The sequence below is a fragment of the Megalops cyprinoides genome, chromosome 20 (genome assembly GCF_013368585.1).
Source record: "Megalops cyprinoides isolate fMegCyp1 chromosome 20, fMegCyp1.pri, whole genome shotgun sequence".
NCBI lineage: Eukaryota > Metazoa > Chordata > Actinopteri > Elopiformes > Megalopidae > Megalops > Megalops cyprinoides.
The window spans coordinates 24,871,551-24,884,961 of NC_050602.1; the positions used below are offsets into that span (position 1 = coordinate 24,871,551).

Genomic DNA, 13,411 nt, shown 5'->3' on the forward strand with positions numbered 1-13,411 from the left:
CAGTGACTCCAGCTTTGAGCCTTTTTAAACGCAGTGTAGTTTGCGTTACGCTTCTGTAGAATCCTAAGAATTTCCAAGGGGTGTCAGGTATTTCACATATTTCAGATATTTTCGTGCGGTAAATGAACAGAAGGACAAAGGAAAGACTGCAGTATTTATGGGAAAGGAGTGGATGTGTCTAAGGGATGGAATGATTCACGATTGTGCATGTGTGCGTGCGTGCGTGCGTGTGTGCGTGCGTGTGTGCGTGCGTGCGTGCGTGCGTGCGTGCGTGCGTGCGTGCGTGTGGATGGACACTCTGTGGCAGCTTGCGTGATGTGCCATCGCAGAGACCATATCCCAGACTTGAACTCTCCACAGACGCTCATGCACTGTAATTTCCCCCCAAAAGCCTTCCCTCTAAAGAGATTACAGAAAATGGAATTATTGTTGATGTACTAATACATGCTGCAATACGCAAATCCCCCTCAATAGACTGCAAATGTTTTGACAGCACACATACTCAGCTTTGCACTCCTCTAGTGAAGTTGCACAAGGTGCTTTTATATGTTGGTTTTCTCACGGTCAATACGTTAAACTTGTTGCGGAGATCTGTACTCACTTATTCAACAGCTCGGCTGGTGATGCCGACGTTTACAGCTCTTAATGCTGAATTCACAAAAGGGTACTCCATTAAATATTATGTTAACTGATTTTTTTTTTCCTTCGTAATGCTGATACATTTTCTGAGGCCGTCAGCTCCTCGCGGTTCTGATCTGCGCGAGGGAGAGCCGCGGTTACGGAGCGGACGGGTGCGTGTCTCCTCTTCTGTTTATTCATTTATTCATCAAAAATCTAAAATAGTGGCCTAAACAGCGCGGGAGACCTCGGAATGCCGTCTGCCTGGACGAGAGGGCATGAATTATGCACCAGCTGATTGAGTGTTGCAAGTGGAGCACCAGCGCTGTATTAAAATTTGAACATATACATGCTGTACGCATTTTGTTGCCATTTCTTTTGGAGGGTTTTTTCATGTAAATCTAAAAGCAGGGGTCCTGGGTGTCCATTAGCGCGTACGCAGCGGCCAAGGTGTGCAGTTAAATATTCATCAGACGCTGGGTCTTTCTGGGTTACTGAGGGTCCACATTATGGGCAGCGGCTAAGCATTAATGGGCTGTTAAGTTAAGCTCAAATTCCAGGCGTTTTAATGTAATGGCACATTATTTACAGTTCATTAAAAATGTACTTTTTTTTTCTTATGAATAACAACGCCACTTATAATCTTCACACTCAGAATGAATCCTAAGTAGCTCCTTTCAGGTTACCTTCGCTTGACTTCATTGTTAACGGTGAAAAATGCATCACTTGGCTTTTGGGAAGTGCATTAGCCTGAAGAATGTTGTGGACAAGAAGTTTCTGTTCGCCTTCAGATTTTAATAACTTCGATGGCTGTGTTCCTATCTCCGCCCCCCCACCCCCCCTGTGCGTGAGGTCTACCAATCCCCAACTGAGTCTTACCATCGACCTCCAAAGTGGTGCCCGCTGTCTCGGCCTCGCCCTAGGTGTTTCAGAGATGGATTGATGTCAAAAAGTGGGACGTGTTCTCCACCGTTCACTTATTAAGGCACAAAGATGCCCTCCGTTTCATTCGGTTAGGAACGGTGCTTTTTTATGAAACTCATCCATAACGCCTGATATCTCGCATTGGTGACGTAATACTCTAAAAGCTGCCTCACTGGAAGAATGTAATTTTATGTTGATATAATCTTTCCTTTGACTTTTAGGCTTTCATCCTCCATCGGTGCGTTTATTCCTGACATGTGGAGTCTGAGCCCAAAGCCCTAGAGGTAACATGACAAGTGTCCCACGCTAGGTTGCCTGTTGCGCTAACGTCTGTAATCACGTCTTGAAAAGTTACACCGCAGAAAATAATCGTCTAACTTTTGTTACAGAGCAAGATATCAGTGTGCTTTGACAAAGGATATTGTATTGTCTGGTTATCAACATTCTGATTTGAGACGGTGAAGCAGCAGGCAACACAGTTTGAACAAGGAGGAGAAATCGCCTCTCGCTTAAGTGTTTGCCATGGGGCTTTTTCCATGAAGTTCTCTCAGCTCAGATGAATATTTTACAAGTGTTAGTATTTCATCTTAAACATACAAAATGCACTGTGAAACTGCATTTTCCATTGAAGTGCTCTGTCTGCGCTGTGTTTCATAAAAAAAAAAAAAAAAAAACACTGGGGGGGAAAAAAAAGACAACTGATGACAAATTAGTCCAATATGACATTTGAAAATGAAATTTGCCCGACTGGAGAGAATATAAATATTAGTTTAAAGGGCTGTAGATGGGAAAGAGCTGTTGGAGGCTGTGCACTTCCGTGCGGGGGTCTGATGTTGTTTTCAGTGATGAGGTGGCCGCGTTTGTGTTGGACGCTGAGGGTTCAAGCCGGGATGAAAACGGCTGCTGCATCACGCGCGGGTCCGCTCTTCATCCATCACCCTTTGGGTGGACGTCAGGGATGCTGAGGCGATGTGTATTGAAATCCCGGCACACCTGCAAAAACTCCATCCTCGCTCCCGGGCACGTGAGCGTCACCATGGTGACTGTGTTGCGCGAGATGGAGACCGGAGGAGGCTGGAGCTGCTCGGTGCTCACTTTCACCCTGTCTGTCGTCTTCCTCTCCTCCCACCCACCCTCCCTCCGTCTCTGTCTCTGTCTCTCACTCGCTCCCTCGGTCGGTTGGTGAGTGTCATCGGAGAGACAGGGAGAGGAGAGGAGAGGAGAGGCGGGGACGGGCCCGCTCACGCTGACTGTGACTGGGGCGTCCCGGCGCACTGCGCCCGCCGGCGGAGCTAACGCAAGGCTCCGGTTCACGGCGCAGCGTTTTCACGGTAACGGGAGCTGACACGGGAAGGGCACTCCCGTGATCCTCACTCGGGTGACACTAACGCTCAGGCTTCCCGTCAGGTCTGCGCGCCTCGCTGCTGTGCGCGTGAGCGGGAGCGAGCGAGAGGAGCAGGGGTTCGATTTCCACGTACCCCCCCCGCCCTGCTCCCAAGCCTTCCCAGTCTTGGGTGAAAAAATGGGTGATTCCCACAGGGGTTCTCTCTCCCCCCCTTCCACAGCAGGCTGGGGGTTTGGGACAGGGGCACGGTGCAGGGGCAGGGTTCGGGATTGGGCTGCAGTGGATCCGGCCTGTTTGCCCAGCCTCCATCCCAGCCCCTCTTCCTCTGCCCGACTGGAAAAACCAATCAGAATTTAAATAGCCTGCAATAACATTCTGACGGGCTCCCAGTCCAGCTGCTTTGTATCCCTGTGAAGGCTCCGTCAGGCCTCTGAAAATAAGCCATTTTCTGCAAATTGCTGCGCAAATCAAGGAGGCAGGAATTGATGTGTTGCTGAACTGTGCGTGATGCAGGCAGTTTTGATATGCTCTCTGGAACGGTGTGGTGGACAGCCAATCACGGTGTTGTCAGATGCTCTGAATCAGGACGATCTGCAGATCTGTTTCGATATGTAATTTACACACAGCGTGCATACAATATAATCAAGAGGGAGAATGCAAGCAAGAGAAAGCTGCTTGGAGGAGGAGGCTCCCTGTTGTATGTACAGCATCCCTCAGAAATGTTTGAAAAAATGTGTTCATTGTGTTTTTTTCCCCAAAGGATCAGGATATTATGTGCTTTCTGTGAACAGTTACGAACATCTGTGTGGCTTTCTGGTGAAATGCATGAGTTTCACCTGGTAGGTGTGCTGTAAATTTCTGACATCTGAGGCGGTTCCATAAAACAAATGAACTAAATTTAATGTCACTCCCCTGTCACCCCCCCCGTCCCCCAGGTGAGCGTGCGACCCCTGACCCCGGAGCCCAGCGGAGGGAGCGGATGCTTGCGTAGCCGCGTGGCGGGGGCGGTCTCGTCCACCATGACCCGGCTGATGTTGGGCAGGACCCTGGAGCGGATCTGCAAGGCCGTGCTGCTGCTGTGCCTGGTGCACTTCCTCATCATGATGATCCTCTACTTCGACGTCTACAGCCAGCGCTTCGACATCTTCAGCCGCTTCAACAACGGCCGAAACGCCTCCGCCCGTGCCCACCACTACTACTACAACCTCTCCCGGCCCAACGGCACCTTCGCCAGCTACCTGGCCTCCGCCGACCAGCTCCTGCCCAGCACCCGGCCCCAAACCAACCACACCCCCACCGCCAAGCCTTTACCGCCATGCCCTGAGGTGCCCCCTGGCTTGGGTAGGTCCTGTTCCTGTCGCAGTGTTGCATTATGGGCTTTCCGTGTAGAACATGCTGTAGATGAGCCGGGAGTGAGTGGATTACATAACTCGCGGAGACTCTGATTACTACACTCGGTGTGCCTCACCGTGTCTTGCCTCCGTGCTCGAGCAGCCAGTGAGTGGGCCGAGGATTGAAATGTTTGAATTAATAATGTACTGTACATAGACTCCAATTACTCCAAAAACCTGCTGGTTTCTCGGGCAGGGTGGGAAAGAAAGATCAATTTTGCATCAACACATTTTTAGGCACTGCTGAAATATTTCACCACGGAAGCTGCCCAGTACCACCTATTGTAAAAACGGCGCAAAAAAAGGGCCTAATAGTATCGTCTCTGGGATACAGGGGAACGCATGCTGTAACTAAGGCAGGGCCACTGCTCCAGTGAGCTCCAGAAGGCCTTACGCAGCGTTTAACCCTGATTTCCCCTAATGTGGGAAACACCTTTCCTGGTCGAAATCACTTCATCAGCTGAAATTGCGCTCATTACTGCAGTGACATCGCCGTGCGTTTTCCCACGCGTAATGAGACAAACCTGCTAATGAATGCCCCCCTAATACCATTTGATATGCCTGCGAGTAGCGGGCCTTTGCCACCCATATCCTCTTAATGAGTTTTAAGCAGGCCCCTTGTGGGAGTTGCTGAATCACATGGTGTCTTATGACCCCGCTCCTGCGAGCTTCTCTCCCCCCGCCCCCCCGTGCACTCCTGCCTTCCTGCTGGAGCCTGATCAGCGTTTTTCGGGGGGGGGGGGGGGGGGGTGTACTCTGTTTTGCGAGCGTGGGGATATCACGTTGCCCTTTTCGCAGTTCATCCTGCGGGGAGCGATTGACAGACAGGCTTTGAGATGTTCGCAAAGCCAGGGCTTTAGCCGATCCATAAGTCCAGCGCGTCCGGGTCTGAACGCGGGGGCCGGGATTCTGGCTTTCATTATCTCCCTCACGGCTCGCGAAAAAACGCCGCAGCAAATTAACGTATTGCTGTCGACCTCAGCATCTTTGAGCCGGGCCTTCTCGGCTAACTAGGGAGGGGAAAAAAAAAAAAGAAGGAGAAGGAATCAAACTGTCTGTGATCTCAGTGAAGGCTCCCTGCGATAAATGGGCCCGCTTCTGAGGCCTGATTTAAGCTGTTTGTTTTGCTGCATTTACAGTGACAGCTCCAAACAAATGAATTAAGGGAGGCGATGCAGCCATCGGCTTCCTCTCCCGGCTGCACTCTCCCCTGCCGTGAGGCACGCGTTTTGTCATTTGCAACGAGACGTCCTTGTCAGGTGCGTATTGATTGATCGTGTTTATGAAGCTGTCATCAGCGGTGACGCCGGGATGTTAGTGAAGCATGAGTACTTTTGGAAGGTCTGTTTCGGGAACGCAGACAAGACCGCGACAGGACTGGAACTCCTGTGTTTTCATAGTTCACCACTGCTTTTCCTAACTCTCATAAAAATGTGGCTGAATAGATTAACTTGTTCGTGAAAAGTGAAAATGAATGCACTTGGGGCTTTATTCTCTGGAGGGAAGAGGGAAGAGGTGTCCTGCAAATGATGAAAATGCCCTGAGCAGTTTGTCAGGGACAGCAGCTGTGGGTGTCAGCTTATTTGGTCACAGGTGTAGAGGAGGCCCCAGGGAGGGGCCTGGGCCTCTGTTAGATCGTAGCCCAGCCGACAGGTACTCACGAGCGGGCGCCCACAGCAGAACACAGCCCTGGGGGGTAGGAGGGCTCCTGACAGGCAGACAGCCGCCTCCGAACCTGCAGGGAGCCAGAAATCTGAAAAGCGCTTGAAAAGGTGGCCGATTAAAATGCCGACGGAACAGAATCCGTCTGTCAGGTGAAGAGGAGGTCTACTTCAGGTGAGGCTGTGAGTCGGCATCACAGTCAGTGAGTCTGGCAGGAGGGGAGGCCGCGGGCGGCTCCACAAATAGCAGGGCCGGCCGTATCCATGGCGAAGCCTGGCCGTCACCGTCTGCCTTTATGCTTTGTTTGGCCGTCGCCGAGTGCGGAGCTCACCTTTCTCTGCGTTATCGATCGCGTTTTACCTTTTTTATTGTCTTCCTCCCTGATGGATGGAACCGGAGCGCTCATAAAGCCTGCAGCTCAACGCAGGCCGGATTTCATCTCCCCCCCCCCCCCCCCCCCGTCTGCGTGGGAGTGCCGTAAATATGGGGGGGACTTCCTGGGATCACCTGCATGTACCCCCTCCCCCCACCCACTCACCCAGGACAAAGAGGCCTTGTCCCTGTCCCTCCGTCCCCCTGGCCAGCTGTGTCCTTTTTAAACTGGGGCCAAGGAGATTGAAGTGTTCCTGCACGCCCCCGTGGAAGTCAGCAGCTGAAAGCGTTTTCTCTTCCAGTGAAGCATCGCCAGCGGACAGAGCGTTCCCGTGGGGGGGGGTGGGGGGGCTGGTGGTCTTGCTGTTCCCAAGGACCCCCCCTCTGCTGATTTGGCGCGGTGCATCCTTGATTTGAGAGCCGAATTGGACCCAAATGAGTGTTGTTTTTACCCGGTCGTATCGGCTCTGAAGTGTTGTCGTTTTCGGTGTCGGTTTCAAGTTGTGTTTATGCAATCAGAGCACGAGTACAGACATCCTCTGTCCTACTCCACGGCTCTGATTACCCCACCGGAGTCAAATCCCTGATGGAATAATTTAGTTTTTAGAGATAAATGTACTGGTGAACAGTTAGGAATGAAGTAGCCAGTACTGTATCAAAAGTAATAAATCAGGAGGACTGAGGGGTTTTTCTGGTTGATTATGGGTTGAATTTATCAGTTGATTATTGTCTTTCATGACATTTACGAAGGTCACTTTTTCAGAATTTGTACTGCAAAAGCTGATTCATCATCTGTGCCTTGGCGTGATCTTGTAGCCAGTGCGTTACACTTCGAGCCTGAAATTTCTCTCTGTGTGTTAAAGTCTCGTGTGCTCTGCACCATGCCTTGATGTGCCTGTGACCTCCGGAGCTTGGGGTCACCCACCTGCATCTTCAACCCAGTAATGCATGTCAGAGCGAGCAGCAGAAAGGTCTTTTTTTTAACGTCTTGGCCCTGATTGCCACTGTTATTCTCATTTCCCAGCATTCCCTGCAGGGCCGACCAGAGCCGATGCCGTTAATTAACCGGCTTTCAGTTCCCCTGACTTTAGGCACTCTGACTCCTAAAGTGGGAGGCTGAGTTTTCTGAATGTTAGGCTGGAGGCTGCAGCTGTACGACACCAAGAGATTTACTCGAAACTGAGAAAGTCTGTGAAATGTTGTAACTGGGGTATTCGTGGCCCCAGGTCAGTGTCAGGTCCAGTTCTCTTGGCCACTAAACATTCATTTGCATTAAGTTTTACAGGATTGAATTATTATCCAAGAAAAAATCCTTACAGCAGGAGTAATGAATGCGGTACTCAATCGATCAATCAAGTTGTATTTGTTGTAGTGCATTTTTACAATCAAGATCATCGCAAAGTGCTGTGCTGTGGTGTATTTTCCAGAGGGAAGCAAAAAACCAGAAAACCCAGACTAATTGGGGAAGAAACTGGAAAATTATTCCTCAACCCTGGGAAAATGCGGTCAAGAGAATCCTGGAAAATAATAATAGAGTGTAATGTCATTTGTCACCTTGGGTGCTTATCTAGTCTACCTTATCTATGGTGGGTTTTCAGGTCACGGGGAATTATTGGTGGAAATCTGTTGCAAATGTGAAGACCCGTGAAACAAGAATCATTACATTGCTCGGCTGTCCTGCCTCACATTATATTTCACATTGTTACAGACCGAGGCTCAGTAACGATCCAGGGTACTGCCACAGTAAGAATGAATCAGTCATGACTGTTATAGTGCCCCATCCAGCTGATTAATGAAGTTATTGTGACAGTTGAAAATTTCAGCCTTAAAACGGTACCACTCTGTACACTTTTAATGGTTGCTGTTATGTAATTTGAATCATTTTTCCAGATGGATAAGCAAGCAGATAGCTTCCATTATTCAATCAAACGAGGTGCTAAACAGACTTCTTTCCACTCTTTCAAGGATGTTGTGAGTAAGATTTTAATGAGTAAAAAAAGAAAAAAAAAGCTTAATGTCCGGGATTTTTATTTATTTCATTCGTGGTGTTTTTGAAGCATTGCTCCTGTGATGTTTCACTCTTAATGCGGTTCCCATTGTGCCATATCCTAATGACGGGCACATCAATTTCAGATGTTTTTAACAGTGTGTAGCAGGCCTTAGGAACACTTTGCTAGCGGGGACTCGCGTCTCTTTCCCCACATGAAAAGGCTGGCATCAAATCCAATGTCACACCCAAGGACTTGCGGAGCAGGCTCGCAGCACAGGTTATAATCTGACCAATGGAAGCGAGGCCGCTCTCCACATGTGTCCTGTCCGAGAGCTTGGAGCTTTGGCATCTGCACCTGCAGGTTTCGTTTCTGTGTCCCACGCCGGCTCCAGGATGACGACAGTCACCTGCGTTTGGGGGAAGAGTGCTGTCCCAGGCTCCGAGGGCAAAGAACAGTCCCTCCCTCCTCACTTATTTATCTGCGTTTGTCTTCTCTCTCCTACATCTCTTATTCATGACTTCCCTTGTATTAATGGTGGAATGATGTTTTTTTATTTCCATGTACTTCCTGGTCCCAGGCCGGTCTGTTTGGGGTGGGCTGCTTTAGTTGAATGAGGCGCATGTATAAATAGCTCCCAGCCAGCCCGCGGTTGTGTGGTGCCGCCCCCTCGCCCCCCCTCCCCCTTTCGGCGTGTCCCCTGCGGAGGAGTGCTGCGTGAATATTCAGTGCGTAATGTTGCTCGTGTCAAGCGCGCCTCCAGCAGGAGCAGGAAATGCATCTTTCTTTAATGCGACGGTTATTTGGGAGCGAGGGCGTGCGGGATGCGCCCTGCCTCGGCCCTGTGCAGCGAGCGAACGGCGAAGGCGGGGTCGGCTGAGGAGGAGCGGGCGGGGGCGGGTTGGATGGGGGGGATGGGGTGCGTGACCTCAGAGTCAGAGCATCGGGATCACCCCGGAGCGGTAAGGAGAGCACGAGCGGTGATGTTCCTGGAGTTCGCCCTGCCACGCCGGAGCGTCCTGTGCACGGCCTGATCAGTAATGACCCCAGGCATGCAAAAAACATGCCTTTCCTGTAGGATGTGTTGTTTTTTAATAAGGCCTGCTTTCAGAGCCATCTGTCTGGTATAAAGTAATGCCGCTAATTGTGCAGTGGAGTTGGAATGCTCTCACTTACTTCTAACGATCCATTTCCTTCAATTTGGTGAAGCCAATTTAAATTCCTCTTTCTAATGCACAGATATGCAAGTCCATGTCCTGATGTTGGAAATGATAACTCAGCCTTGTAGATTTAATCCACGGGCTCTGACAGGCAGACAGACATGTCTTATAGCTGATATTTCACTGACTTTTTGAGGGAGAAATTGGGAGCCTGAAAGCATTAAGCAAAAGTTCAAGTAAAAATTCAACCAGCAGAGAGCCCTGCTCTGTTGCTCTGTAATATCTTCCAGAGTAATATTAAAACTGTAACGTGAAAGTACTTTAGTCTGGGGCTTCTGAGTGGCTCAGTCAGCTAGAGTGGTTCTTCTGTGTGCATGCTGACCCCTGTGGCCCAGGTCCAAGCCCAGTCATGTTATCAGCCGACCAGGAGACACTAAAAGGTGCTCAGAGAAAAAGTGAAATAATTATTAAACAAGTATAAAACCAAACGGCAGAATTTATACTCTGTAATGCCACCACACAAATATATTTTAATCCAATCAACAGATAAAATAGGCATCCATCTCAGTATTGTTTATGTGCAAACATGCAGTTACGCGGTTAGATATTTATCCAGCGCGGTTTTAAAATGAATAGGAAGAGCAAGAGTAGCCTACGCTAAGATACTGTAGGCTATAGCAGTAGAAAAGAATGTAAAGAGGACCTTTTTGTTTTTCTTGTTTAGCTGGAGACACACGTACATGTATTTTAGTTCTAAGATCCTAAGTGACTTCCAGTAATTGGACGTTTAACAGTTCAGCGTTTGTTGACATATTGATTGTCTGCGCGGGCTAGGCTGCCTGTCAAGCTGGATAGCTGGCTCAGTTGGAAAGAAATATTTCTGTTCAAGCCTCTATTTCTCTCTGTCCAATGCTTCAGTACGTTCAGAAGAAAATGGAAAATTACTATACAGTAAATAACATGCGGTCGACCTTGGGCAGCGCTGGTGAAAGCGCGGTGATTTTCTCTTTGTGGCCTGAACCTCACTGTCCCATTCATTCGACGGGTTTATACGGAGCATGTTTTGAAACGGCACGGGAGCTAGTTTTGAGAAGGTTCCTCAGAGGAAGAGCTGCCTGACACAAGCTCTGCGCCCAAAAAAAAAAAAGAAAAAAGTCATATACGGCAATTTGTTCTTTTTAAATTATGACCCAGTTTAGGGGTACGTGTCACATTTTGGCCATTTTCCCAGGGGGGGAAGGGGGGGGGGGGGGGCGCATGTGGGGGTCCTTCAGGGTGAGAAATAGGCAGGGCAGTCCCTGTGGAGGGAACTTTTTTTAATCATGGCTTAGGCTTTTGATTAGGACTGGATTTTGCGCAACTCATTCATTAATGTGTGCAATTATTAATTACTGCTAATAAAGATATTTTTAGAACTAGAGAGAGGATACACAGATGTGCGCTGTGTGGACAAGGTGGGCGTACCCCTGTCTGCACTGCTGAAAACCTGCGTTTAGACTACACTACCACAGATGTGCCAGAAATCAGAATCGGGCAAATGAAACCTATTTTCACTCCCCCTCTGTCAAATTAATGACACAAAATGGGTTTGTCACAGAAGGTAGGACTGATCATATCCATGTTGTAATCACAAATCAAAAGAATGTTCAAACAAAGGGACCCCTATGAAGCTGCAGGCACGGTCTTACAGTGAGGGGTTGCTGATGGGTTAATGTTGATATGGCAGCAGTATTTCTCAGTTGAATTGCTTCCATTTGGGTTCTTTGAGACATATTATTTCTGAAAACGATGGTCAGTAGTAAACCATTGCCGTTATTTCCCAGAAAACACAGAAAAAAAACACGGTTTGATAGAGGAAAATGGGCCTACACAGAAGGCTACGGGCGTGTGATGACATCAGCAGGAACAATTATGACACGCGGAGAAGTCGCGGTTCATCCCTCTTGCAGAACTCCCGCAGTCCGTTCGATACCATTTCCGCCCGTTCGAGGCACAGAGAAGGCCTCAATTATCTGCTTGAGACATTGGAAATGACTCCGGTAATGACAGGGAAACGCTGCGGACGCCGTAATGGCCGCTTTAACTACATTTAAATGAGGCCGCTTCCTCCGCCGCTCTGTTTATTCAAAGGACAATCTTGTTTTTATCAACCACAGGCCCGCTCCGATGCCACGTGGATCTTCCAGATACATATATTTTTTTTCATATACTTAATGGGGCAGCGGTATTAAGATTGTCACATCGGGTCAGCGTCTCGGGGGAAAATTGCGGAAGCAGTATCAATGAATGTCAGATGGGCCTCCTAGTCTGGCAGTAACCTATCTGAGATAGTAAATCTCCTCTTGGGCTGCCATTAAGATGTCCCTGCAATAACCAGGTGAATGGCAAGCCTGCTAAATAATAAATAACAAAACAGAAACATGATATGGGCTCCTTAAGAGGATTAGAGAGCATTTTTATCTCAGCAGGCTCTGTGGTAGGAGAGCTGAAAAGGTATCGGCCATGTTTGTCTTCTTTTCAGTCTCAGAAAGGCTTGGAATATAGCCACCTTTGAGATACTAGTGCATTTTGTTGTGTGTTGTGAATTTTTGTGCTGTTGTTGTTTAGTAGAAATGAATGATCCACACCGAGGGCTTGTCGGAGCATAGCACAGGAACATTCCAAAAGGCAAAATATTAGGTTAATCGGCTGTCTCCCAGATTTTGAGGGGCTAGCTATACATGGGAATCCTCAGAGTATCACCACAGCTGAGATGCCGAAATTGGATTAGCCCTGTTCCTATACGGTAAGTGTAGCGCTGTTACTGTGAGTGCAGCAGGATAGGAGACACCAGCGTGTGCAGCGTACCTGCAGTCAGCACAGTGTGGTGATACAGGCGAACAAAACGTAACCAGCTTCTGTAACCTTGAAGCCCAACCCCTGAGGAGCCCCGCTATCCTAAAATATTAAAATCGCCTCCTTTTTTGCTCTCATTACCCGTGCTGTGGCCTCTGTTTGATCGCTTCAGCTCACCAGAGCGGCGCTCGCAAACCCCAATGATGGTTTGTAATTGCGGGCATAGTGGAGAGAAGCAGTTCGTTAACAAGAAATAACTCATGGAAAGACCTTTAAGCCACGGAGGTAAATCAGAGCTGGTTTATGCCGGGGAAGGCGAGGGTTTTAGTGCTATTGCTAAATGATGCTCATGTCCAATTCAGTGATTGAGGAGAATGTGAACAAACCGCAGTGTAGTTAGAGCTGTAATTATGGGGGACATATTTCGCAGGAAAAGGTCAGACTTCCATGGCTGTGTCTGCAGTAGAGATTCATTGTTATTGTTCGCAGATATACTCGTCTCTGACTCTGTATTTCATTTGCGGTGATGCTGCCAATGATGGTGTTGATAATGGAAGTTTTGTCATTTATGTATTTTTTTTTTTTCATATGAAGACGGCATTCACATATGTTTGTATAAATGCTTTTATGCCTCTCTGCAGTTTGACCAGTCAGTATGCTTCTGTGTGCCTGTGGTTTTATATGTGTGCTTGTATGAAAAAGTGTGTGTATGTGCGCACGCGCGTGTGTGTATGCCTGTGTGTGTGTGCCCATGCGCGTGCGTGTGTGCGTGCGTCTGGAGACGCTTGTGTGGATGTGTGCATGGATATCAAAATGCAAACAACTGAACGTGACAAGGAACATTTGCGCACTGTGTTTGTTCTCATGCATGTGTGTACCGTTGTTTGCAAATGGAGCATTTGTATTTACTCTGGTGTCTGTGTGTGCGTGTGTGTGCGTGTGTGTGCGTGTGTGTGCGTGTGAGTGCGTGTGAGTGCGTGTGAGTGTGTGAGTGTGTGAGTGTGTGTGTGAGTGTGTGTGAGAGTGTGTGTGAGAGTGTGTGTGAGAGTGTGTGTGAGAGTGTGTGTGAGAGTGTGTGAGAGTGTGTGAGAGTGTGTGAGAGTGTGTGTGAGAGTG

At 48.7% G+C, this 13,411-nt stretch overlaps 1 protein-coding gene across 1 annotated transcript in view; it reads left to right on the forward strand.

Moving 5' to 3' along the window:
- The window catches only part of b4galt2 (UDP-Gal:betaGlcNAc beta 1,4- galactosyltransferase, polypeptide 2), a 113,557-nt gene that overhangs the window by 16,808 nt on the left and 83,338 nt on the right, over positions 1 to 13,411 (forward strand). The window contains exon 2 of the mRNA XM_036554441.1: positions 3,823 to 4,228. Within this exon, the coding sequence (XP_036410334.1) occupies positions 3,907 to 4,228 (322 nt within the window). The 5' untranslated portion in view covers positions 3,823 to 3,906. The remainder of the gene's footprint in view (positions 1 to 3,822; positions 4,229 to 13,411) is intronic.